The sequence below is a fragment of the Aulostomus chinensis genome, chromosome 14, assembly GCF_037954235.1.
Source record: "Aulostomus chinensis isolate RoL2024-O1b breed Wild chromosome 14, RoL_Achi_v1.0, whole genome shotgun sequence".
In the NCBI taxonomy this organism is placed as follows: Eukaryota; Metazoa; Chordata; class Actinopteri; order Syngnathiformes; family Aulostomidae; genus Aulostomus; species Aulostomus chinensis.
In genome coordinates this window covers 21,001,333-21,027,379 of record NC_141333.1, presented here as the reverse complement: position 1 = coordinate 21,027,379, position 26,047 = coordinate 21,001,333, and the positions used below count along the sequence as shown (strand labels likewise).

The window sequence follows — 26,047 nt, the reverse complement described above, 5'->3', positions numbered from 1 at the left end:
ATCATCTCTGCAGACCCCTGCATTCCGGACACAGACTGTTCAAGCTCCTCCCCTCTGGCAGGCCTTACACTGCACTGTTGGCCAAAACCAGCAAACACAGGGACAGTTTCTTTCCCCAGGCTGTCGCTCTGATGAACTCGTAACTGTCAGAGAGTCAGAAGAGCCGCAACGCGAAGAAACCCTCCTACACACATTGGCACCACTTCACTCCCGGTTCTGGTTGCACTCCTCATTCATATACACACTTATTTACTTATTTATATGTTGTATATGTTGGCTTGTACATATTGTTCTAGTAATTTGATATCTTTATTTTTATTTTGATCTTATTCTATTATCTTTATTCTATATAAATTTTTACATAACTTTTTTTTTTTCAAAGTAAACCAGAGACAAATTCCATGTTTGTGTTACAAACTTGGCCAATAAAGCTGATTCTGATTCTAAAATATTGGAAACTTCAGTACAAACATAATTTCTCACCACGTGATTTCTCCATCATTCATTCCCGTTCTAAAGTCCTTGTTCTACAGTGACTCGATGGACAGGAATATTTGGTCTGTCATTTTTTTATTGGATGACTCTGGTAGCATCTCATGAAAAGCTGGAGCCTATCCCAGCAGCCTTCCCCCTGGACGGGTCACCAGTCCATGTCAGGGCCAACACATAGAGACAGACAACCATTGGCTCTCACAGCCACACCTACGGTCAATTTAGAGTCTGGATTAACCTGGTCCCTCTTGATGTCTTTGGACTGTGGAGGAAGCTGGAGTACCAGAGAGAACCCAGCAGGAACAGGGAGAACATGGAGACTCACCCAGAAAGACCCCGTGCTGCAGCCGGGGCTCCACCCACAACCTTCTTGCTGGGGGCCACAGTGATGCCTCGTTTCTTCTACGATTTTTCATTCATTTGTTCACACAACTGGTTTGTGCTGATTGAATTGCTTTTTATTGTGAAATCAGTTTTGAAATTTTTAAAAAAGTGTGTATTAGACGGTCATTTATTCATAACAAGTGCAACCCACAACAGGTTACAGTTCACTTTGTGAATGTGTAATTCCCGGCCTAGCCAGCAGGTGGCGCGTACGTCCTCAGCATGTATTTACTCTGAAATGAGACGTTATTAGAGCGCGTGATACCTTGCTGTATCATTGAAGTACTCTGAGAGAGGCGTACATTTCTAGAAAAAAAAACGGGTACAAGCATTTGAATATTTAGTCTTCATTAGGATCCTGCGTAGAGCCGTGAGAGACAGGGTGGAGCTGAGTAGATCCAGTAGATTCTCACAACACCAAGAGAATTAATGCTGAGACGAGGGTTGGACGGACTGTTAAGATCCTTTCCGTTATGAAAAAAACTGTTCTTTAAAAAAACAATCGGATTTCTGATATTTGATGTTTTATTATATATGGAGACAAAATCAGGTTGTTTTATGTGTTTGAAAATGTTTAAAAACTAAATGTTCATGTTAAAAGGTGTGTTGGTTCAGCTGCTGGCTCCGTCAGCCACTGTCAGTTGTAGCTGCTGGTAGTTCACGTCGTTAGGGGCCCATTTTTCAGTTTTGAGGTACCAATTAATTCATTGACGGAGCACCTGCATTGTGTATTGGTCAGATATGATTGACTTGGTGAAATTATTAAAGGTTATATTTAAAATATAGTTTAAAAAATGGGTGGATTTAAAGGGGTTGAAAACAGGAATCTTGTTTCTCGGCTGTTGTGATTTTGTTTCTGGACTGTGAGATAGAAGTACTTGATTGATGGATTGATTTTCCAGAGGAACTCCTCCGTCTTCTGTGGTGTGAGGTGTATCTGCTCATGTGCACCGTGATGAGAGTGTAGTATTCACATCCTTTACTGTTGCTTGTACTTGATTTGACAATTGAATGGAGAGATTTTACTGAATGAGAGAGTAGGGACTGATACAGTCTGTACTGTATGTATAGATTGTTTTTGGTTTTTTTTAGAGAGAGAGAATTCATCTGAACCTGACCCTGATGGTCAGTGACCAGCGCACCGCAGACGTTGGCAGCGGATGGACCAGGATCCTGGTGTGACCAGCCGGGGCATCTTTGGAACCATCAACACTCTCTTCTAGACGCAGATAAGATCATCCATAAACCTACCTGGTAGTTAAATAACCAGTTTTGAGAGACAAACATTCACACAGGCTCGCGGGGACCAGAGACACTGAGACACCTTTGTTTCTTCCATCCTCACTGGAAACAGTTGTTCTGAAATCATTTGTGTTGTTGTTTTTATTTATTTCTTTATTTCATATGTGCAACTGTATACTGAGGGAGCCGGCTTAGATGGGCAGGGAATATAAATGTTGATCATTTTTGTCTTGTCAAATACCTTCAAACTAATTTGTGTTGTCTTCTCTCTGCTGACCTTTCATAATTCTAGGCTCTGTAGTCCCGATCTAAAACTAATGACTTTGGTCCAAGACTCCGGATTGACATATGTAGCCTATTTTATGATGAAAGTTTACTCCGGAAGCAAGTAGTTCAACGGCGGAAGTTGGCGTGTGCAGCATGTGTCCTGCGTCAGTCACACCGCTGTCACTAGCCGGTGGTGTGAGCTGCAGCTTTTGAAACTCCCTCAGGTACGTTACCCCCGAAGAAGATCGTTGCTCCCTGTCCTTGTGAGTTCTTTATTCGGTTCTAGTGAGGAACGTTCGTCTCAAGCCAGAATAAAACTTAGCATTTAAACTGTGGAAGCTAACCAACCAGCTAACTGTGGAAGCTAACCACCCAGCTAACTGTGGAAGCTAACCACCCAGCTAACTGTGGAAGCTAACCACCCAGCTAACTGTGGAAGCTAACCACCCAGCTAACTGTGGAAGCTAACCACCCAGCTAACTGTGGAAGCTAACCACCCAGCTAACTGTGGAAGCTAACCACCCAGCTAACTGTGGAAGCTAACCACCCAGCTAACTGTGGAAGCTAACCACCCAGCTAACTGTGGAAGCTAACCACCCAGCTAACTGTGGAAGCTAACCATTAACCTTGTGTAACGATGCCTGCGGCTTGAAACGTGGCTGCTGGTTAATCGAACTGTCGTGGAGTGTTGCCAAGATAAAAAAGCAACTTTAGCGACACGCAGGTTTTATTGTCTTTGTTTTTAGTGACGTAATCTGTTGAGCGACACCCACTTAATTATTCGACATCCTGGGTTGACATTTACAGCCAGGAGCTTTGAGAAATACGTGTTCTTTAATCCCTCTAAAGAATATTATTCCAATCTTAAATTATTAATTATTAAGGGTTTTGCCGTTACGTAGAATTTCATGACATAAGTAACATGTAAACATTGTGTCATATTGTTATGGAACATGTATGTTTGTTTACGGCCAGGAAGGTTTTTGTCATGTAGACCAGAAAACAAAATGGAAGAGAATTTTTTGCTCCTCAGCGAAAAATAAAACCTCATGTCGGTGTAGTGTGAAATGGGAGGAGTGGTTACAATTGAGCCAGTAAAACTATTAGCTTTGGGAGGGTTTTTGTACAGTTTAAACATCAGCAATCCCAATGCATCCATTTGTGTGTCTCCCTGTGTAAAAGGATGGCCAGCATGGAGCAGGTGGCAGCGGTAGGACAAGTGCTGGTGGACCCCAGGCTGGACCTGACCCAGCGGTTCCGTGCCTTGTTCACTCTGAGGAATCTGGGCGGTAAAATGCATGCACAGACCTGTTTTACATGGCCGACTTTGAAACAGACGTTTCTGTTGACAGACAGTAGTTAAACTGTTGCACCTGAATGTAACAGCTGCTGGGAGGTTGCAGCTAGCAGTTGTAGTTGCGAGCATGCTTTAGATGTGCAACAGTTAAATGTGTCCCCTCTCCTCAATAGTGATGTTCACCCTGATCCAGCCATTCTTTCTACTGGTCACTAGTTTTGCGTTATTAAAAGAAATCCTATCCTGTGAGAAATAAGTACGATTGACCAGTACAGCGGCCAGTCCCAGACCAGACCATGGAGGCCAGTTACTTCATGAGTCAGTCCTCTCTCATCACGTTTGCAGACAGTTAGTTTACAACTGACCACATGCTGTGGCAGACAGCACATAACCCTCTGTGTTCCGATCCATTCCTGCAGCTGGGTCAGATTGGGTTCTTTTTTTTAAACATATGTTTATTGACATTTTAATTGAGTATACAGAGAAGACACAGATTGTGTTCTTACTCTTGCCAGAGGTGGCCTCAGACCGTTGTTTCGTTCCCAGCATGAGTGTCTCTCCTTTCATAGCAGCCAAGTGAACGGTACCAAGGTTGGAGTACCAAGGACTCAGTGATTGCTTTTAAAACGTGGGGTTTATGATGATCCTCTTCATTGTGCGCGTTGCTTATTTGAAGTGCAAATACTAATCATGACGTGAGCGTCTGCCAGTGTAACCTGGCCTCAGACCTGAACTCTGTGGCCTGTTGTGTGGCTTACGGAATGACTTGTTCCAGGTGCTGAAGCCATCGAGTGGATCAGTAAAGCCTTCACGGATGAGTCTGCTCTGCTGAAGCATGAGCTCGCTTACTGCCTGGGACAGATGCAGGACAAACGGGCCATACCCATGTTGAAGGCCGTCCTCCGAGACACTCAGCAGGAGCCTATGGTCCGGCACGAAGCAGGTACACCCGCGCCCTGACACCCACGTGATATGTGGGTCTCAGCCTGACATCAAATAGCACACATGCTGTTGCTACTCACTGTTGCGTCTAATAAAATGCTCCTGTTACAAAAGACAAGAAACGACAGTGTCTGTCTTTGATTGACCGTGTGTGTCTAGGAGAAGCTCTGGGAGCCATCGGGGATCCTTCAGTTCTGGAGCTACTGACAGAGTACAGCCAGGATCCTGTCACAGAGGTAGAGCCCTAAAGCTGAACCTGCTACCAGGGCAGGACCAGCAGCAGGGGAGCACACGCAACATTTTTATGTGGAATGAAAAGGTTTTAAAAGTGCTACAATCAAGAGTGAAATCCATGATCCATATGTGAGCTCTGGGTTCTCTAATATACCTTGACACGAGTTGTATGGTGACATTTTTTGGCTCCCTAGCGAGCAGGGAGGAGTGCAGGCTGTGAACCAGGCCTACAGGGATGTTGTTATGTTGATGCATGTTAAAGTACTGAGCTGAAGCTCTCAGGCACAAACTGTTGGTGCCAAACGAATGTAAACAAACAGAGGGTTTGTTGGTGCTGGTCAGCTGATGGAGAGTGGAAGTCTTTGCCTCTGAAGCTCTACACAACCAGCATGCTGTGCACCCACAGAGGAGACAGCAGCCAGACAGCAATAATTAGCCACAAAGAATTAAATTCTCTGCAGTAAATCTTTATTTGCTGTAAAACTCAAGCTCCTTTCACACTGCACCAGAAATGCGGGTCAACACGGGTTTTTCGGCACTCTGGAAGGGTCGACTCGGCTTTGACCCGCTTCGACCGACTCGCCAAGTGACCCGGGTGTTTAGTGGCTCGGCTCGCCTGCAGTGTGAAAAATGCAACCTCTCAGGTTTCACGCGACCTTCCTGTCGCATCCTGATTTTGTCTCTGTGCCGCCTGTCAGGCTTCACCTGTAGCTTCTTCGGCTCCCTTCCAGGCGAGCCAAAAACATCCTCCTTCGCTGCAGTGGCGCTCGGACATTTTCCAACGACAATGCTAACGTTTGATTCGGCAACGTCCATGTTGTTTGTTTACCTCTCAGTGTTCCGGCGCACGTTTATGTGAAATGACGTTGTCAGCACGATGACGTACGAGAGAGAGAAACACAGGCACACAGCCTCGCAGCGGCAGTTCAGACCTGCATCTTCTGGAAGCTTGAATGCGCCCTGATGCTGAGCAAACCAGGGTCCAAAAACCTGTGTTGACACGCGTTTTTCAGTGTGAAAGAGTATGAGTGACCACATGTCATGGCCAAATGGAATACCGGTAATTAAAAACTGACTCGTGTGCTGACTTGATTGACTTTGTTAACGTCTGCGCCCCCCCCCCCCCCCCCCCCCCAGGTTGCAGAGACGTGTCAGCTGGCAGTTCGTAGGTTGCAGTGGCTGCAGAGTGGAGGAGACAAGCAGCTGGAGGATGGAAGCACAGATAAGAACCCCTACTGTTCTGTTGACCCAGCACCTCCAGCAGTGAAGAAGAGCGTGTCAGAGCTGCGCTCCGTCTTGTTGGATGAGGGTTTGCCTCTGTTTGAACGCTACCGCTCCATGTTTGCCCTGCGTAACCTGGGCAGCGAGGAGGCCGTGCTGGCACTGGGGGATGGTAGGAGGCAATTTTCCTTTTTTATTCCTGCACTTTATCTTTATAGACTCAGCAGTTTGCGGTCTTGGTCATGTGTAGAAGTTACCACTGTGTTGAAGCGGTCTTGATCTCTAGAAAAATATGTTCAAGTACTGCCAGTCGATGACTTGTGCTCATTAAGAGTTTCTTTGGAATTCCAGAATGTAGAAAGAGCCAGCCATGTATATTTAGCTGGAAGCTAATGAAGACTGACAGCTATCAACAGCTAAAAGGTTCAAAAACATTTGGTTCCCAACTCTCTGTGCTTGACGCTGTAAATATACGGTGATGGTTAGGTCATTTCCTGTGCAGGCACACAGAGGATGAAGATGCCGCGGCTGCTTCCAGCCATGTATGAATAATTCAGAGGCCTGGCGACACTGGTCGCTTTTATCCTGGACGACAATCCACTAATTTGCACATCTTTTTTGCAGCTCAGTCCAGGTTTCAGACAGAGTGCAGCAAATTGGGGTTCAGTTCTGGCCCAGCAACATTCCTACTCCATTGCTGCTTGAATCCAAGCCGTCAGTCTGTCTTTTGAAAAGAGGAATATTACGCCTCCACTTAACACAGACAAGACGGCAAATTCACACCTCTACTGGCTGCAAGTTTGGCGCACTGTGTTTTAAAGAGCTACTGATGCATGCCAGCGGCCATGTTTGAAATGCCTGAATGTCTCTCAACTGGTTTACCTCCAGGACTGCAGTGCTCCAGCGCTTTGTTCCGTCATGAGATCGGCTACGTCCTGGGGCAGATGCAGCACCCAGCAGCAGTCCCGGCCCTGTGTGCCGCCCTGGAGCGCGCCGGTGAGAACCCCATGGTTCGACACGAGGCAGCAGAGGCTCTCGGCTCCATCGGGAAAGAGGAGTGTCTGGCTGTGCTGCAGCGTTACCGTGCCGACGGAGAGCGTGTGGTCAAAGAGAGCTGTGAGGTGGCCCTGGATATGCTGGAGTATGAAACCAGTGTCCAGTTCCAGTATGCAGATGGACTAGCAAGGCTACAAGGTTAAACTTATTCTCAGGCAGCGTGTCGGCGCAAACCCTAACACTTCATCTCTGGATTTTCTACAACCAAAGAAGGCTTGAATGAGAATATTGGTTCTGTTAGCAGTTACAGGCTCCTCACCTCTGAAACGGCGGGTCTGCCTGTGACGCGTAGCGATGGTCACTGCGGTCGGTGGAGCAGCTGCACTGAACATCTGCTCCGTTTTTGCTGCGGAAGAACAAACCGAGCCACACAGCACCGATGTGGCAAATGGTGCACGTCTGTTTCAGGCCTGTCAGAGAATGGAACCTCCCATGTTACTACATTTGGAACACGTGTATGTGTTTACTCACAGATTTTAGTTATGTTTGGTGCCTTTTGTCAGGAGGAGTTGTGAACACTTCCGCCTCTGTCCTTCATCACCACCCTCTTTTCTCCTCAGATCTTCTGTTCGTGTACCAGAAGTCATTTTCAGGGGTGTCCTGCTAGCTAGTTCTTACTGTCTGGTGAGAGATGATGGCACATCACTTCACATCATTTCTTTCTGCACAGATTTCAAGATGGATATGAAATACAAATAAAGGAGGAAGTGTGAATGGGTATAAGAAAGGTGTCAGTGAAGAGTTCATGGTATTTAGGCAGGAAGGCCCCGCGGTGTGAGGTCTCCTCTTCCAGGGCATCATGGTCAAGACGCAACGGTTTCACCTAATAGCGAACGCACAAAGAAGAGAAGAGAAAGATGCGGAGGAGTGAAGACGGTGCCAGCAACACTGTCACCGTTGGTCCAGAGGAGACTGAGTCAAGGAGGCCCAGCGGTTTGAGTTCAGAGCACCGGTGTCCTTCAGCCATTAAAAGGGAGCAGAAAAACGATTGACGCCTCCATTATTTTAGATTAACAAGACCAACCTGTAAGTGCTGGAAGGGACGACCAGTTGTGTCCCGTCTGACTTCCCAATTCATTGTTCCCTTCTATTTCTTAACGAACAAATATCAATAAAGTTACTGTATTTTTTTGGTTTAGGTTCAAAACGATTATTCTGTTGGAGGCCGTGAAGGTTGTGTGATATGAAATCCCACTGTCCTCCCGGGTGTCAGGCGGGTCCTTGGAGGCGTTCCTTATTTCTACGTTTCTTCACGGGGCTGGAATTTGCCGTTTAGTAGCGTAGCACATGAATGTGCGGTGGCGGGCAACTGCCGGGGTGCTGCTCACGCTCGCTAAACGCCAATGTCCCAACGCACCCTGGTAACCGGGAAGTTGCGGTAACCATGGCAACCAGTGGTGTTTGGGTACGCAGTGTCAGCTTCTCCTGACGTCCGAACGTTGAAACTGCTGGAAGATCAAAGTTTGGAGGAGCCATGGACGCCCAGCGGGACCGGGGCCGCCAGGCTGCTGCTGCCTTCAAGACCTTGATGCTGAGGAGCAGCAGCGACAGCGACCTGAACCTGTGAGTCCCACCGGCCGCTGACCCCGGTCGACTCGGTCGTTGTTGCTGTACTACGAAGTAGTGGCTCGCCTACCTGAACTCGCCTGAATTTAAGCGACATCCCATTCTTAATCCATCGGCTTTAATAAGACGTCAGTTCACCGTTTGCAGCCATAACAGCTCGGTTCCTCTGGGAAGGCTTTCCACGACGTTTGGCACAATGCAGTCAGACAAGAACCGTTGCCCTGGCAACCGCCTAACCTAGACGCATCCATCAGATCACCAGATGGTGAAGCGTGATTCGTCACTCCAGAGCACTCGTCTCCGCTGTGCGAGAGTCCAGTGGCGGCGTGCATCCGACACGTTGCATTGCACTTGGTGATGCATGGGTTGGATGCAGCTGCTCGGCCATGGAAACCCCTTCCATGAAGCTCTCTGCTCACTGTGCTCGAGCTGATCTGAAGGCCACATGAAGTTTACAGGTCTGGCGATTGATGACAGAAAGTTGGCGACCACTGCGCGCCTCAGCATCCCTGCCCCTCCGTCATTCTATGTGGCCGACAGATTCACGGCTGTTGTTCCCAATCGCTTCCACTTTGTTGCAATTCCACTGACGGTTGACTGTGGAATATTTAGGAGCGAGGAAATTTCAGGACTAGAGGCGTTGCTTTTAAACTTGTGGCCACGGAAGTGATTGGAACACCTGATTTCAGGATGAGTGAGTGGATCCTTTTGGCAGTAGAGGGTACATTAGCAGCTGCTGTAGCTGATACAAGTCAGCACTTCAGTGCGGGGAGGCGGGGTTCTCCTGCTGCCCAGCAGGGTTCCACTGCTGCCCAGCAGGGTTCCACTGTTGTCCAGCAGGGTTCTCCCTGCCCAGACACACCCACCACTAACGTAACAATGATTTATCTGTCAGTTTCCCACCTCAACTTGTGCACGCCTGTCCCCAGCTACGACCACCTGACCCGGTTGCTGGTGCAGGTGATGGATGAGCGGCCACACAACGTGGTGGATGTGATTGAAGATCTGAGCCTTGATGTGAAACGGCGGGCTTACAAAGGCGAGCAGAGCCCTGCACGACTCTGCCCTCAGACGGAGGCTGCTGGGCTGATGGCCGAGGCTCAGCGGCGCCTGTTCATGGCGCCAGAGGCGGCTGAGCGCGAGGAGGTACCGCAGTCGGCCACACACAGACTGTTTCACAGGAGACTTTATTAGCTGGAGACAGATCTCAGGGATGTTATGAGCTGGAGGGCCAAGAAGACCTGCAATTGTTTGGTTAGACTAGAGTTTAAGACCTGGTCTTGAGACCAATGAGGGACACACGGTCAACGCTGATGGGGAAACTTAAACTTTGGTCCAACCAAACAATAGCACGTCTTCTCGGCCCTCCAGCTCATAACACCCCGCGCTTCTGTCGTCTGGTTGATCCAGAAGATCTCGTCAAAATAGAAGATGAATATATTTGAACCTGTCCCTCCTTCCAACAGCTGACACACAACAGGGGGAAAGTTCCCAGTTGCCCTGCACCTACGGCACCCCTGCTTCCCTCCTTTTCCCGTCTCAGTTTGAACTGTATTTGTTTCTTTCTTTTTTTGATTAGTTTGATTTTTCACCATATTTTGCAAAATCCTGCTGTGCTGCGCATGGGGGGCTGCGGCTGTCAATCATCTACTCTACATTTGTGTCATTGAACTGACCGCAACGCTGCTTTCCTGCCAGTAAAGCCAGAATGTAGACCGGTGCTTGTCCTGGCATCTGAAAAATACTGCCATCGTCTGCACCGCAGGATTTGGGTTGAAAATGCTGCACAGCCCCGAGCAGGACAGCCTCTTTCCTCCAAGCTGTAAAGGAGCTCGTGAAAAACATTCTTATTCCAGTAGGTTCTTTCCCCTAAAGAAGCAGCAGACACTGTGTTGTTACCTGTGTTGTCCTCCATGCTCGGCTAAGTTTGTGTAGCTGACTTCGTTTAGCTTCATGTTAGCCTCTTTGATGCACTCTGATTCAGTTCCATCGAGACTGAGGGACATCCGTAGAAATCTGACTGAAGTCACATTTATAACCTCTTCCAAATATGGAAGAAATCACATTTCACTTGTTTTCTTTTCTGCTGTTCAGACGATTGAAAATGAATCTGAAGACAATATGTTTCTAACCCTCCCGATGTCTGTGGGTGTGTGTCATCAGGAGGAAAGTGCTCTTCCCAATGTGAGTGAGACTGGTTTCTACCTGGAGCAGGCTGGAGTGGGTCTGGGCAGGGAGGAGATGCAGAGGATCTTCCTCGCACTCAAGCAGCTTGTTGAGTCCCAGGCACTGCAGCGCTGCCGACTGTGGGGCAAGATTATGGGAACAGAGAGCAACTATATTGTTGCTGAAGTTGAGTACAGAGAGGGGGAAGAAGAAGAAGAGGGGAACAATGAGGAAGCAGCTGAGGATGGTGAGACCGAGGACGAGACTCGGTACAGTGACCAGAATGAGGTAGGGAGCTGCAGACCGCCTCCTCTGGGAGATGCATAGGTGATGGAGAAGGCAGCGCTCTAAAGGTTAATAGTGGTATGACGTAGTTCATCTGCAGTGCTTAGGACACCAGTGGAACTGATTGGTGTTTGTTGGTTTGTGCTCACACACTGAGGCCCACCGATGTCTTGTGCTCTTAGATGGATCCACTTCCTAAGTCGACCTATAAGCCTCCACCAGAGGTGCCGAAGGAGGCCGCAGGAACAGGAGCGAACAAGTTTGTGTACTTTGTGTGCAATGAACCTGGTCTTCCGTGGTTGAAGCTCCCTTCCGTCAGCCCTGCACAGATCAATGTTGCTCGCCAGGTCCATAAATTCTTCACTGGGAGACTTGACGCTCCAGTGGTTAGCTACCCACCATTCCCCGGAAATGAGGCAAACTATCTGAGAGCACAGATCGCCCGGATCTCTGCTGGCACTCACGTCAGCCCCATGGGCTTCTACCACATCACTGAAGAGGAGGGTGACGAGGAAGAAGAGATACCCCTGGACAGATGTGAAGTAAATCCGGACTTTGAGGGCCTTCCAGTGGCTGAGATGGTGGAGTCCTTGTCTGCCTGGGTCCATCATACTCAGCACATCCTCCAGCAGGTGCAGGTCAAGTCAAAGGCATCACATGCAGCATTTTCTCTGCTGTTGTGTTTGGTACATGTTCTTTGTTCTTTGGTACATTCACCCTTTTAGGGTCGCTGTACTTGGGTCAACATGGCTATCAAACCCCAAGATGAATCTAATGATGAAGAAGAGGCTGAAGAGGATGAAGAAGAGCCTGATGAGCCTGAGCCAGAGGTTGGGCCACCCCTGCTTACCCCCCTCTCCCAAGATACAGGTCAGTGCTGCTTCGGGACATTTTTCTATGAAACATGAACGGCTTGAAAGGCTACCTAAGCATTTAATTTGCACTGGTAGAGTCTTTCAGTGCCTGCATTGGGCACAACATTCCAGATAGCACCTTCAGCTGAGTTGGGCTGTAAATGTACCTTGCAGGCTGTAGGGGTCAGCAGAGTCCGTAGAACCAGGCTGTAGTCTGTAGGGTAGCTTCACGACACCATTCCTCAAACATGCATCATGCACAACCGTACAAGGAGCGGATGGACGGAGCTCTCACTCGTTGAGTTGTGTCAGTCATGCTTGGACAAGGCTGACTGCATCCCAATTCAGCCACTCAGGGGCCAAGCCCAGAGAGCCACCGTTTCTGGATGGGGGTGGTAGATCTCCACCTAGGAGGGGGTGCGGCCATGGCCAGTCGGGTAGCAACTGAGCTACGTGGGCCTCCCAGGGCTCAGATGGCAACCGGTACGGGGAGCTAATACAGCTCTCTGTAAAGGAAAAAAATCTGAAATATCTTGGTGTGGTTTGGATTTAGCTGAGTGTTTTTGAATATTTGTGTCTCAGAAATATTCAACATCCCTCCCTGGACCTCCAAGATGTCCTCCACTCTCATCTCTGAGCATGCCATCGCCGTGCTCCGCTCCAACATCTGGCCGGGTGCATCTGCATACGCTTGTGGAAAGTAAGTGACTTCCTGTGTTTGATCAGTATCCTGCAGGTCAGACATTGACTCACAAAGAACCCTGTGCTGTCTGTGAATGTAGGACGTTTGAGAACATATATATTGGATGGGGTCTGAAGTATTCAGGGGAAGGGTACAGCCCTCCTGTCCCCCCGCTGCCACAGAGAGAGTACCCTGATGGACCAGAGGTCGTAGAGTCCCTGGACCCCACGCTGGAGGAGGAGCTGGCCCTCGAGGAGGCTTTAGAGGAGCAGCAAGCTGCTGAAGAGGAGGTGGACACTGATGAAGAGGAGGAGGAAGATGACGACTGAGTAGACAGCGGCACATACTGAAACAGCTTTTGTGGCCATTTTAACCTTCATGCTTGAATACATTTATACTGCTCTATTTTATTCCGATTTTTCTGTGTGAAGGTTGAAGGTGAACGAAAGGGGAAATAGAAGATTCTAATTTAAGACTTGTGACAGTATGAAACTGTCTGTACACCAGCGGTTCTCAAACTTTTTCTGTCAACCACCTCCCCCCACGCCAAATTTTTTGACAAAATAGGCCATGTTTAACTTTATTGACCTCTTAAAAATTACAAACATTCCTTTAGTTTTTCAGAACTAGAAAAAATGAAATCAAATGTGTTTCCTCCCTGTCAAATATCTCTCCATTTTAAAAACAGACCTGACAACAGTTGCTATGAAAGAGGTTTAAAGCGGGGGGGGGGGGGGGGGTACTAATGTTTGGACGTCGGAATTTTTTTTGCGGTGGAACCATAAACAAAGCGAAAGGTGAGGGGGAAATAATGTTCGGACGTCGGGTGACTCGCACCCCCCTGGGTCACCTCCGCCCACACACTTTGAGAAACACTGCTGTACATGCAGGCAAACGAGGTCCTCAGTAGTCTGGAGCACATAGAAGGTCCTTGGTTTGACGGACCAACAATGGTGGTGGGTGAACAGGAGGAGATAAATGAGCGAGTTACTGGTCTAAAACAGCACCCCAAGCATTCATTCATTCATTCGTTCATTCGTATATACTGGCAGAACAAGTTACTCTGGAGCCATTATGTCCCAGCACAGCTGGAACTACGAGCACTTTTCGTTTTCTGAGGCATCTTTTTTTGATGCTGTGCAGCGTAACGTTTGGTACCTGAGCCTTGAAGAAGGGGAGGAAGTATTTGTGAATATTCTCAGTTATCCAGGTCATCGTCATCCTCAAAAAATGATCAAACGAGGCAACTGGACAAGTTTTGCCTCTCATCCAAGAAGCTTCCTAGAAGCTTTGTATAGAAAAAATTAAACGTCTTCACTTACAAGAGGATTGAGTCCAGCTGCCTCGTTGATCATTTTTTGAGGAAGGGGAGGAAGGTTGAGCACCTCTGGGTCAGTCGTGGGATATGATAAGAACAAGCCCTGACGTTCCCCTCCAGGGGCTCTACATGCTCCTACAGTTGGAGAGTACGAGGCCGGTCTCTTATTCAGTGGTGAAAGTGACCATTTTCCCAGAGTTCACTGGGTCTCTGGATCTAGGAAGGAGGTCTACAAGCGGGATTTGTGACTTCTCAAATACTTAGGAAGCTGATCCTGGTCCAGTTTTCAGCAGCTACTAGTTAGATGTGGACCTCTGGGTCCTCCAGGTCCCCAACAGTAAGAGCGACGTCTGGGCCTGCAGATAAACACGAGCGTGAGGAGCATTTGCTCATTCATGTTACGTGGAATTTGAATGCGGTTTAATGAGGTTATTTACTTTTTTCTATACAATCAATGTCTGACATAAGAGAATTTGTTGATAGCATTTCTATACACAATAATACGTGTACGACAAAGAAACTGCCTACAAAGTACAGTAACCAGTCCAGCCTGTGAGATTCCTGCGTCGTAGACGGAGATGTGACAGATGGAACGGCGTCTGTGTGACATCACTCAAGCTCTCTGACGTTTCATGTTCTATTTCACGTGCTAATACACACGTGTTGAAGGGGACTTGGGAGTTCCAAAAGAGAAATGCACAGATTTCCAGTTTGTACATTTCTTAGCTTCTTTATTTTATTCATAAAACTAAACTACACCATTGGTGTTCATTCATAGTTTCACGTTTCATTAATATCAACAAGTTTCCATTCATACAAAACAAGAGAAGATAAGAAGTGGCAACAAGTTCTGTCCCACACTGCAGGAAACTGCTCATGACTGAGACTTGGTGGTGTCTGAGATTGTTCACTTCATCAGCAGTCAGGTGGACAGGACCAGGTCGACTCCATGGTTACCACATGGCGCTCTAGGATGTCATCTGTGGCCAGCAGAGGGCAGCGTGGGCTGAGAGTGATGCAGCCAGTAAGGCCCCCCCCCATTAGACTGATGAGTTTGATTCTTCCACTCATGATGTGGACGCTGAGCACCAGGGACAGACAGACAGCAGCGTCCTGCACACTGAAATGGTCTCCGAACTCTGACATCACACTTCTGCCCACCAACTCATCAATTTTAGTCTCAATCTGACTTTTAAAATAATAAAGTTGTCATCAGCTGGCAGCGTTGTACCAGATTGTACCAGTTACTTTAAAGTCAGAGGTTCAAGGAACGTTTTAAGAAACAGACTTCCATCATGGCACTGTGGTCCCCCAGCAAGAAGGTTGTGGGTGGAGCCCCGGCCGCAGCACGGGGTCTTTCTGAGTCTCCATGTTCTCCCTGTTCCTGCGTGGGTTCTCTCTGGTACTCCAGCTTCCTCCACAGTCCAAAGACATCAAGAGGGACCAGGTTAATCCAGACTCTAAATTGACTGTAGGTGTGGCTGGGAGAGCCAATGGTTGTCTGTCTCTATGTGTTGGCCCTGCCATGGACTGGTGACCTGTCCAGGGGGAAGGCTGCTGGGATAGGCTCCACCCCCACCACCCTCAACAGGAGAAGAGGGAGAACATGGATGGAGGGAGGGATGGATGGGAGAATGGGTGGATGGATGCATGGATTGATGGAGGATGGATGCATGGATGGATGGATGGGTGGATCGATGGATGGAGGATGGATGGGAGGATGGATGGATGGATGGGAGGATGGATGGATGGGAGGATGGATGGGAGGATGGATGGATGGATGGATGGGAGGACTTCCATCGTATCCTGAGCCAGACAACAAGCCAGAGAACCTTCTGTCCTGAGACCCCTGCTAGTTCTCTTCCCTTTGTTGTCAAAATATTCTTCTGGAATTTGTATTTTTCCCAAAAAGTTCACTGTTTCACCCCAAACCATTTAGCAACACAGGAGATGTCAGGTCCAGGATGCTGGTTGTCCAGCAGTAAACCTCCTCATCCTCTCCTACAGGCCAGCCATGATGAGCAGCAGCAGTTGCTGGTCTGGTCGCCCTGTCTCCCTTCAGGGGCCTCAGTCACAGAGGCTGCAGCCCGTCAGCAGGGTGGTCCTGGCTGGTGTCTGATTCCAAAACGTTGATCTCTGACGATTTCACGTCCTTGTTTTACAAGTGTTGTCCTAAGCAACCCTCATTAATGCACACAAGAACCATTTAAGAGAAGTGTATTTGATGACTATGCTAACACTTACCATCCACTTCCATGTATTGTGCTAAGCTAACTAGCACTCCCTACCGTAGCTTGGAGGACAGAAGGGTCTCTGTCTTCTTCTCTGACTCTGAAGATGATGGACACCAAGTGTAGCTCCAAAATAGTTGCCCAGACTTGTGTGAAGCACCTGTGGCAGTTGTGTGTGTGTGTGTGTGTGTGTGTGTGTGTGTGTGTGTGTGTGTGTGTGTGTGTTAGAAACACTGGAGCAGCTTGAGGATGGGATTTGGGAGGCTTGGAAGATGACGGCGTCCCACCATCTCGCCATTCCATCACTCATGTGCTTGCCCTCTCTGGTCCTCTGGAACTTTGGAAGCTGCCGAGCAGGTTTGGTGCTTGACTTCAACCAAAGTTGGAGCATCTCTGTTCTACTTGGTGGTCAACTTGATTTCTCGTCTTGGTTGTTTGAACTTAAAACATTGAATCTTTACAGTTTTGCCTGTTTTAGGTGTTCGAGTTTTTTTTTCGAATAGCGACAGTTGATTTTCATTCTTTTCTACAAGTCGTGAAACACATGAGCCTCGGAGTAATAATCACTGTAGAAAATCATTATTTCTGTGCTTCACAGCAACATCCCAGAATGAAAAGGTGTTTTCCTAAATTCTTGAGTTACCTGTGTTACCTGTAATCTTCAGAACAATGGAAACCAGAGTTTGACGACCTCGAACACCGGTGTCCTTCTGCTGAATGTAACATTACGGAACAGTGAGATGAAATCAGTAAAATGAGCGCATCTGAATTGAGACTGGTCGATGCCAGATAGATGACGACCAGTTATCTGGCGTCGACACATCGAGTCTGAAGATCCAGGAAAGAAGGAAGGAACACGGAAGTGCCGTTAGCTAAGAGCCCGGACGGACGCAGTTCATCTGTGCAGCAAAATGAAAGACGTACAGACACCGAGGTAATCAAATCAGATGTTGATGGACGGAATTCCCGAGGTCTGCTTGAGTTGTCGCGGAGGTCACCTTCGTTGTCCCGGTCAACGCTCCAGCTCCCGACGGTCTCTGACGCAGCCGCGGGCCGGCAGGAGTTGGTACTCCGTGCTAGTACTCCAAGTTGTACTACTTGTACTGTGGCTGTAACAGACAGACTTTACTAGGCGCTGTTTATCTCAGTGGAAAAATACCGGGTCTGTCTCTGTAAATGTATTGGACGTACTGGTACCAGTATGACCCTGACTACGTGTGTCTCTACTCTTCCATGTGACGGTACCAGGTCCAGGGTTCGAGCCGTCAGCAGCAGCGCCAGCGGGGGTCTGGAGGGGTTCAAGGCTCACGCTGTCTTCCAGGAGATCAACAAGAAACTGCAGGAGGTGATGACATGACACCCCCCCCCCCCCCCCCCCCGACCCACCAGGAGTTGCCTCCATCAGCTGGGAGCTCGTGGAGGGGTATTTAGTGGCACTGGTGACGGGTTCTTTGTGTCTTTTACAAAATAGTTCTTGAGTACATGCTAGAACCTTTAAGTCCAGAACTCACTCAGCAGTCCGTGTTTGTCTGAGCAGGACATTAATCTTAAAGCGCTGAAGTTCTTTCTGGTGCCATTTTCCTGAACGGAGCTGGTCTACAGCGGTGCCACCAGCCGCTCTGGTTTGGCACCTGGTGGGTGTTGACCACGTGCAGCACAGCCGGACTCCTCGAGCTCCAGGAGCTCATTTAGCACCTGGTGAATCTGACATGACGCCCTGGTGTCCCTGCACCTACACAGAGAGTAGACCCGGTTTAGGGAGAGGTCTAATCCTGCCCAGCTCTGAGAGGCGATGTGCCCTGATATCTGATCATACAGTTTTTGCACCTGCTACTGGCCCACATCAGCGTTAGTCCTGGACCACCATGGATCCCTAATCCAGGGAGACTCGGAGGACTAGGATAAAGCCTGGGTACTGTTCTCAGCGTTCTTTATTTAGTAGAAATGCAAATCATGATTCAAGTAGAGCAAATCTAATCAGTGGCGCCGCTGCTTTATTGACGATATTCGTAACTGATCATGTGGAGGAGTTCAACCGTTATCACGAGGATGGCGGTCTGGACACACATGAGATCAGTGCCTCAGCGAAACTGATTCTTAATCTTCATTAGCGCTTCCACCATTGAGTTTTCATTGCTGGAACCTTAAACAGTTCATAATTGGAAAAGATGAAGTCATGATTTGACGAATGAGCCACTTTAGTGTGGTAGTTTGTGGATTCAGTCAACAGGTGAATAGTTAACTGCTTTATTATACGTATAAAATACATGAATCCTCGAGCCTCATCAGCAGAACTCCGCTATCAAGTTGGTTTAGTTACAAATAAACACCATCGATTTGCCAACAGACATTTTTTAATTTGCTTCTGTTCAGCTCAGGGATCCTGGTTCCGCTGCTGCATGTTCACACACACGAAGGTCAGAACACCTGCAGTTAGAAACTCCACCACCGGAGTCCCAACACACGTTAAAGTGAGCAAACACCTGATAGAGGCTGTGGTCGTTGACCCTGTAACTACACACACACACACACACACACACACACACCCCGCAGCATGTGCAGGTTCACCTATATACAGAATAATCTTTGCTGTTACTCTCAGCGGTGGTACAGTGGTGAGTCAGCTGGCTGCAGTCTAGCCGTGTAGAGTGAGCGTGTTCCTGCTGTACCTGTACAGATTCTCTCCAGGTGCTCCAGACTAATTCCACTCAGTTTACCTGAGACTGGGCAGAGGGGAGAATGGGTTTCGGCCCTGTGAACCAGTGGTGTAGGAATAGCTCCTAAAAACTTGTTTATCAGTTCGTATTGCCGACATTCAGCTCCCTCATGTCAAGGTCAGTGAGGTATTTTAGCCCGTTTTAATTTAAACGCCTCAAGACCTGTGCTTCACATTCACTGAATATGTCAGTGTTTTGTTCTACAGAATGAAACACGGTGGTATACGCTGCACGTTCACTTGTCTCAAGAGTAAAAGTTATTAACAAGTGACCTAAGTTGTTGTTGAGGTGACCTTGAAGTCATGTGACCCTGGTGTAGCTCCTTCATAGGCTAACGTTAGCTTAGCACTGCTGACTGTAGCATCCAGGCTTCCAGCATCATCAGAGGGTTCATTAGTGAAGATGATCTTGATGAACTGAACCTGGAAGATCATCAACTTCTGTTCACCAGAGCTGATTTACTGGTTCGATCACCACAATCACATGGAGCAATCCTATTGGCTGCTGGGGGAGGAACCAGGAGATGACCACTTCCTGCTGGAGGAGGAACCAGGAGCGGACCACTTCCTGTTGGAGGAGAAACCAGAAGATGACCACTTCCTGTTGGTGGAAGAACCAGGAGATGACCACCTCCTGTTGGTGGAGGAGCCAGGGCTGCATCCGAATAGCCAAGTAGGTCTGATCGTAGGTCTCAGAGCAGGTCGTAGGCTGTCCGAAAAGACAACTGGCGTGAGTGGTGACCTACTTCTCAACCTACAGTCCAGCCTAAACACGCCCACATTGTAGGTCGGTTCAGGTGCATCCTACAGAGCAACCTATGGCCCACAATGCACCGCGGACTTCTTCTTCTTCGTCCCCTAAAAACTTGTGGACCCGCAAGCCAAGTTTGCTCCACCAACAGTCTCCCATTCTGATGCAACACCAACATTTATAGTCGTTGTTGATGACTAAAGGTGTGTTAATGTGCTGAATAATAGAGAATGAATGAAAGGTGCGTTCAGAGTGGAGTGCAGTACCACAGCCAGGCCAGCAGGTGGGGCTTTCGTTGGTGCTGTCTACCTAATTGCGGTATCTGTGCTCTGCCAGCAGAGGTCGTGCTTCACCACCAATCTTCTAGGGTGTCTGAATGGTGCCGCCGTGTTTAGGTTGTAGCAGTAGGACGTAGCGGCAGGTCGTTGCAGGAGGACGTAGGCTGCTACTTGGCAATTCGGACGCAGCACAGGAGATGACCACTTCCTTTGAAGGAGGAACCAGGAGCAGACCACTTCCTGCTGGAGGAGGAACCAGGAGCTGACCACTTCCTGCTGGAGGAGGAACCAGGAGATAACCACTTCCTGCTGGAGGAGGAACCAGGAGATAATCACTTCCTGTTAGGAGATGTCCTTCCTGTTGGACCACAAACACACCTCATCCCTGCCTCCTGGCCAATGACAGCCTGGATGGGGTCCTGTGGTCCTGCCCAGGATAAGTTGTATAGATAATTGATGGGAAAAAAATCTTGATTGATGACTCAATAGTCTGAAATTGTGCGTGTTGTGCTGAGCCTCTCATCAACATGGGTCTGTTGGCTCTCAGATAGGAAATACGGTCAGTTGAGGGGATGTGGAACAGGCACTGATGGCGGCGCGAGCTGGTTCAGTTTCACCAGCACTAAACAAAGGTTGATGAGAGCAGACTGACGTGCGTCTGCTCCCTGTGTGCACTTGGAACAGGAAGGGGAGCAGTTTGTGAAGAAGATCGGAGGGGTGTTTGCTTTCAAAGTGAAGGACGGCCCGGACGGACAGGAGGCCACGTGGTTTGTGGACGTGAAGAACGGGAAGGGCTGTGTTCACAACGACACAGGTGAGAGGAGGTCGCGGCTGCTCTGATGTCACTACTCCTACTTGTTCTTGGCCATTTTGTTCATTTCATTCCTTTTTTTGTCTGTTTGAGTTAAGACCCACAGAGAACAGCCTGTTTGCTAATCTTGGGTTCTTTCACTTCATGTTTCAATTTTTTTGAAACAAGAAGCTTTTGCTTTAAGTTAAATGTCTACTGGGACATTTTGACATCTGTTTACATGAAAGTCTCATCATATTCATGAGAAAGTCCTAGAAATGTACCAGTAAAAGTGTGTGTGTGAACCTGACGTGATACTCCTGTACGCCTGGCCCACAGCTAAGAAGGCCGATTGCACCATCGCCATGTCCGACACAGACCTGCTGGCCTTGATGACAGGAAAGATGAACCCTCAGACTGTGAGTACTGGCCCTCACGGTACCTGGATCAGTTAACGGCCATCATGTTGGCATATATCAGCTGGTAAGGTCGTTATTAGGCCTCAGGAATATTCAGTCCCTGCTGGATTGTCTTTTTTATTTCTTTATATATCAAAATTTCCAAAAATAACTTTGCTTTGGAAATGGTGAAATTTAACATGCACCACTCTCCAGATTAAAAGTCAAGTCAGTTTTATTTCTACAGCGCCAAGTCCCAACCAAAGTTCTGTCCTGACTCTTTCCAAGTAGAGCAGGTCCAGCACCTCCCTCCTTCAATGAACCTCCACCCAACAATTCTCCATCAGCAGCACATCCTGCAACAGCAGCCACCAGAACCTTCCTTTACCAGCAGGAAGGTGGAACAGATCCAGGATCAGTGGGGACGGAGAGAGAGCAGGAGAGCAGGACAGAGACAAAGACAGAGAATGGAGGAAGACAGAGAGACAGAAGGAAAGAGAGGGACAGAGAGAAAGAGAGAGAGAAAGGAGGAGAGACTGATGGACAGAGACAAAGAGAGAATGGAGGAAGACAGAGAGACAGAAGGAAAGAGGGACAGAGAGAAAGGAGGAGAGACTGATGGACAGAGACAAAGACAGAGAGACAGAAGGAGAGACTGATGGACAGAAACAAAGACAGAATGGAGGAAGACAGAGAGACAGAAGGAAAGAGGGACAGAGATAAAGAGGGAGAGAAAGGAGGAGAGACTGATGGACAGAGACAAAGACAGAGAATGGAGGAAGACAGAGAGACAGAAGGAGAGAGAGGGACAGAGATAAAGAGAGAGAGACAGGAGGAGAGACTGATGGACAGACGGGGACGTGAGCAGGTGGAAGAAGAGGAGTTAGTAACACGTCTGAGTATGATTTATGTATGACAAATTAAAACCCCTGAATTGAAACTTTACCAAAAACTGTATTTTACAGCTCCAAGTACTTGGAGTACTAAAATGCATCACTTCAGTGACTCCAGAATGCAGGCAGAGCCAGGCGCGAACATGTAGCTAGAAGCTAACGGAGACTGATGCTAACAGCATCGAAACTGTCCAGAAACGTCGGGACAGGAGATGTTATAAGTAATAATTGTGAATACGTGCAACCCCCCAAAGGAGCAGACCCCCCCAGGCTCCACTCATGGTGATACTGATACACAGGACAAGCTGGATCCTCTCAGTTCTTCCACATCAGAACGTCAAAGTCACATTTTCCTCCCTAGAACCACGAGAATGTTCCAAGTATTTCTGTGTTGATTAAAGTCTCATCAGGTTTGGTCAGCGGGCAGCCGTCATCACCGCCGCGCTGCACTCCCTCCCTCCCCCTCCCCCTCGCTCTCTCTCCCCTCTCTCCCTCTCTCTACCCCTCCCCCCTCTCTCTCCCCCCTCTGCCTCGCTCACATTTCATAAGCTGCTGTTGTTACTGTTGCCCCACTTTCCCTGCTTGGAGTTAATCTGTCACGGTAACCCTTGAACCAGCAGTGCCTGGTCCTCCACGTCTACCACAGGCTGACCCCTACCTCCCATTCACCCCCACCCCCCTCTGATTCACAGGCGTTCTTCCAGGGCAAGCTGAAGATTACAGGGAACATGGGACTGGCCATGAAGCTGCAAACCCTGCAGCTGCAGCCCGCCAAGGCCAAGCTGTAGATGAGACTCTGGAACACGGGAGACTTCCTGTATCACCCCTCAGACCATGGAGATGTTAACCAGGTCCGTTTCTGACTGGACTGAACCACGTCCCCTGCTAGTGACCTCACTGACCCTTCAGGGATCAGCCCAAGCCCTGCCCAGCTAACTGAGAAGAAGATCGATGGACAGATGATTAATTTCCTAAAAGTGTGTGTGTGTGTGTGTGTGTGTTCGTTCTCATACAATACACTGGAGTAGCAACGGTTGCCTCCTCTTTGTGTTACTAATCAAGTCAATATTTGTAATAACCTTCCAATATTAACGAGCTCTTCATGTGGAGGTGATGCGACTGCAGCAGATCGATGACATCACGGACGCGCAGTGTTGGGAATGTCTCCCGTTTGCTTCGGAGGATTTTAGCCAGCAGCTCCGACCTGTTTTTGGCCTTTCCTTGAACAGACGGGGTGGTCGTTGTCTCTTGTATGATCTCAAAAACAAAAGTCGTTGCTGCCGGGTTCCCCCAGTGGTCTTGACTGGTTCTGTTTTCCTTCAGTAGTCATTGATTCTGTTTGAACTTTCACCACTGAATTTATGCTCTAATATTTTTGCAGACAGATGCAAAAAGTCCAGAACAGTTCATGTGTGAAATGCGCCATTAAACTAGACTTTTAATAACAGGCTGGCCTTGTCTTTTATGATTCGAAGCTGAGGGTGCGCCGGTGTATAGACGAGTGAACAGACATTGTCCAGATGTCTTTACATGAGTCTCAGTGTTTATCACCACATTAAACATCCACATCTGTGGCTCCATGACATCTCTACTCTCCTGCCCAGCTCAGGGGTCCCTGCTGGACTAGAATGGCCCACTGTTCCCACTCTTGCACTGCTTTGATGTCACCGTGAAGTTGCCCTGGCGAGCATAAGTTCCCCATTTTGGGGGACTTTCCATGTTTCCACTGCAGCGACCTGGTTCCAGACTGCCACGCTGTAGTTTTTCCAGTGTGAGTGGAAAAGCATGGCTTAAAGACAAATCTGTTTACTAGCTCTGACCCACATTCCGCTGCAGCTTTGCCTCCACGGTGCTGTTAGCAGCAGCTGCTCTGTGACACATTTAATAAGTGGAACATTTTGTCACTTCCTTGATGTTTTTGGAAATGGAAAATTCACATTTATTCGAAATTTGAGTAATGCTGTATGGTAAGGGTAAATTAATGACACCTAGTGTTCGTTTTTCTTCAAGTAGTCACTAATGGGAGTTCTGAACTCCTGTCGTATGTCTTTGTTCTCCAGAACATAGGAAGGGCCAGCCACATATATTTAGCATAAAGCTAATGGAGACTGACGGCTGAAAAAAAAACATCCATTTACAAACTCTCAAGGTCGCTGTCGGGCATGAACCTGGTCGTAAGAGCTCAGAGGAATTCAAAGTCCCGCGTGATGTTTCCTGATTATTGAGGGTGATAATTAGCATATTAATCAGTCAAATACATGTATTCCTCGTTAGGGTTTTAACAGCACCGCCGACGCTGGTGCATGGAAGCAAGTATTCGGCAGACGCAGAGCGTCTAACAGCATGGGAAGTGATGCACCCTGTGTATTTTTGGTAAGTTGTACTCAAGGTCTCTGCATCACAGCTGCTTCCCCATTAATCTCCCAACTTGTGATGAATCAGTGATTGTTCTAGAAGAGGCCTGAGTAACTCTTACATCAACATGACCCTGAGCTGGATAAAGTGTTACTTACCATGAGTTATGCAACACAGTCGTTACCTGCTGCAGGACCAAGCAGGGCCTGTTACGAGCAGGAGAAACCTGGGCTTGAAGCTTTGCTACACACTTGGCTTTCCAAACACTCCCTTTGTTTCTTGGTTCACTCCAACATAAAATTGAGGGGAGCTGCCCTTTGAAGAGCTGTGCTCAGTGGAAAATCAGATGAAGGCAGATTAGATTATAAAATGCAGGAACAACTTCAGCTGTGTGCTAATGGCTGACACGCTGCTCAGTGCAGTTTCCTGGACAATGACACGCATCTTTGGAACCTGCTACCAGTTTAAAATCTGCTGCAGTGGCTTTTCTTTTGAGGAAGTTGTCTAAACATGTTCCCCTGGAACGTTGGAAACTTATTAAAAACATATTGCTGTTAAAGAGCCCCTCGTGGCAGAGAAGCCTGCCAAAGTTGTATGATGAGTAAGAAAGGGGGCACGGGCCTTTCTCTGATTTCAGGAGGCTACAACCGGAGGTCTGGAGTCACTAACCACCAGGGTCGCCGTGTCTTCTGCTGCAGCCAAGTGTTCAGCACCTCACTGCTCTTCTGTGGAATTTCCCTCCATGCCTTTAATCCACAGCGTCGTCTTCCTCAACTTTCCTGACCTCCTGTTGCAGCCCTCCTTCTGGTCAGGTTGCTTCATGTTTCTACTTCACACCAGTGGCAACTGGAGGCTCTGAGGGGTGCTTTCACACCCCTGAACTTCACCCAAACATTCAAAGAGAGTGTTTTGCTGTGGGTGATGGTGATGCCCTGCTTTGGCTAAAGTACACTCCTGATCAACATCTTAGGACCAGTTACAAAATTGCAAGAATTTACATTCTGAACTGTTGGATCTTAGGAAGGTTCTAAGTAGAGCTTCAAAATGCAAAAAGAAGAAAAGGGAACAAGAGAGCAAAAGTTGTGAGCAGGTGATTTATTGAAAACAATTGAACTGAAACAGGCTGCTGATCAGGAGTGTAGCTGAAGCAGTGGTGGCATGTATGAGATCCGTGGGTCTACAAAATCTCCAGGACCCCGGCGTAACCCTTGGAACTGTTGGCAGACATGAACGAACATATTTGTTGGATCTTCTAATGAGCCCCTTATGTGAAAACCCCAATAAGAAATATTGGTTTTACGTTCTAAAAAAACCCTGCTGCAGCGGGGGAATGGCCCTCATGGCATATCGATGCATGAACACGAGTTGTTGGTGATGGTGGTGGTGTTGGGGTTCTTGGGTGGTGTTATGCTGTGTGCACGTATGTGGGGAAGCTGTGGTAGGTTAACAGCATATTCCCACAATGGTAAACTGGACAACACCACTGGGCAGGAGATATCAGGATGGAAAGCACGTAATCCAGGAAGTTGCTGAGACAGAAATGGTTTGACTCGTCATTAAACTTCCATGCTGCATTAAAGAGTGTCAGCTGATGCAGTTAGCAAGAGATGAGTTCATGTTAGCGCACCG

General features: G+C 48.1%; 3 protein-coding genes across 4 annotated transcripts; all 3 read left to right on the top strand.

Moving 5' to 3' along the window:
* The first annotated feature begins 1,157 nt into the window (after positions 1–1,157).
* dohh (deoxyhypusine hydroxylase/monooxygenase) lies at positions 1,158–7,862 on the top strand. Of its 2 annotated transcripts, none has more exons than XM_086224297.1 (8): positions 1,158–1,198; positions 1,969–2,130; positions 2,411–2,609; positions 3,568–3,674; positions 4,458–4,625; positions 4,784–4,860; positions 5,996–6,251; positions 6,968–7,862. In XM_086224297.1, the coding sequence occupies exons 4-8, from the start codon at positions 3,569–3,571 to the stop codon at positions 7,276–7,278; spliced, it is 918 nt and encodes a 305-aa protein (XP_086080423.1). In that variant the 5' UTR covers positions 1,158–1,198; positions 1,969–2,130; positions 2,411–2,609; position 3,568; the 3' UTR covers positions 7,279–7,862. The 2 variants fall into 2 exon arrangements, with proteins under 2 accessions (XP_086080423.1, XP_086080422.1); XM_086224296.1 differs by having other exon boundaries at positions 1,193–1,319.
* Positions 7,863–8,499: 637 nt separating this feature from the next.
* rsph4a (radial spoke head component 4A) lies at positions 8,500–13,098 on the top strand. Its single transcript, XM_086224295.1, has 7 exons — positions 8,500–8,698; positions 9,631–9,847; positions 10,865–11,155; positions 11,335–11,784; positions 11,878–12,022; positions 12,589–12,706; positions 12,789–13,098. The coding sequence occupies exons 1-7, from the start codon at positions 8,610–8,612 to the stop codon at positions 13,015–13,017; spliced, it is 1,539 nt and encodes a 512-aa protein (XP_086080421.1). The 5' UTR covers positions 8,500–8,609; the 3' UTR covers positions 13,018–13,098.
* A 3,918-nt stretch (positions 13,099–17,016) lies between these two features.
* scp2b (sterol carrier protein 2b) lies at positions 17,017–23,526 on the top strand. The gene is made up of 5 exons (XM_086224958.1): positions 17,017–17,171; positions 17,486–17,582; positions 20,667–20,796; positions 21,112–21,191; positions 22,756–23,526. Exons 1-5 carry the CDS (start codon positions 17,149–17,151, stop codon positions 22,849–22,851), a joined length of 426 nt encoding a protein of 141 aa, XP_086081084.1. The 5' UTR covers positions 17,017–17,148; the 3' UTR covers positions 22,852–23,526.
* The last annotated feature ends 2,521 nt before the right edge of the window (positions 23,527–26,047 follow it).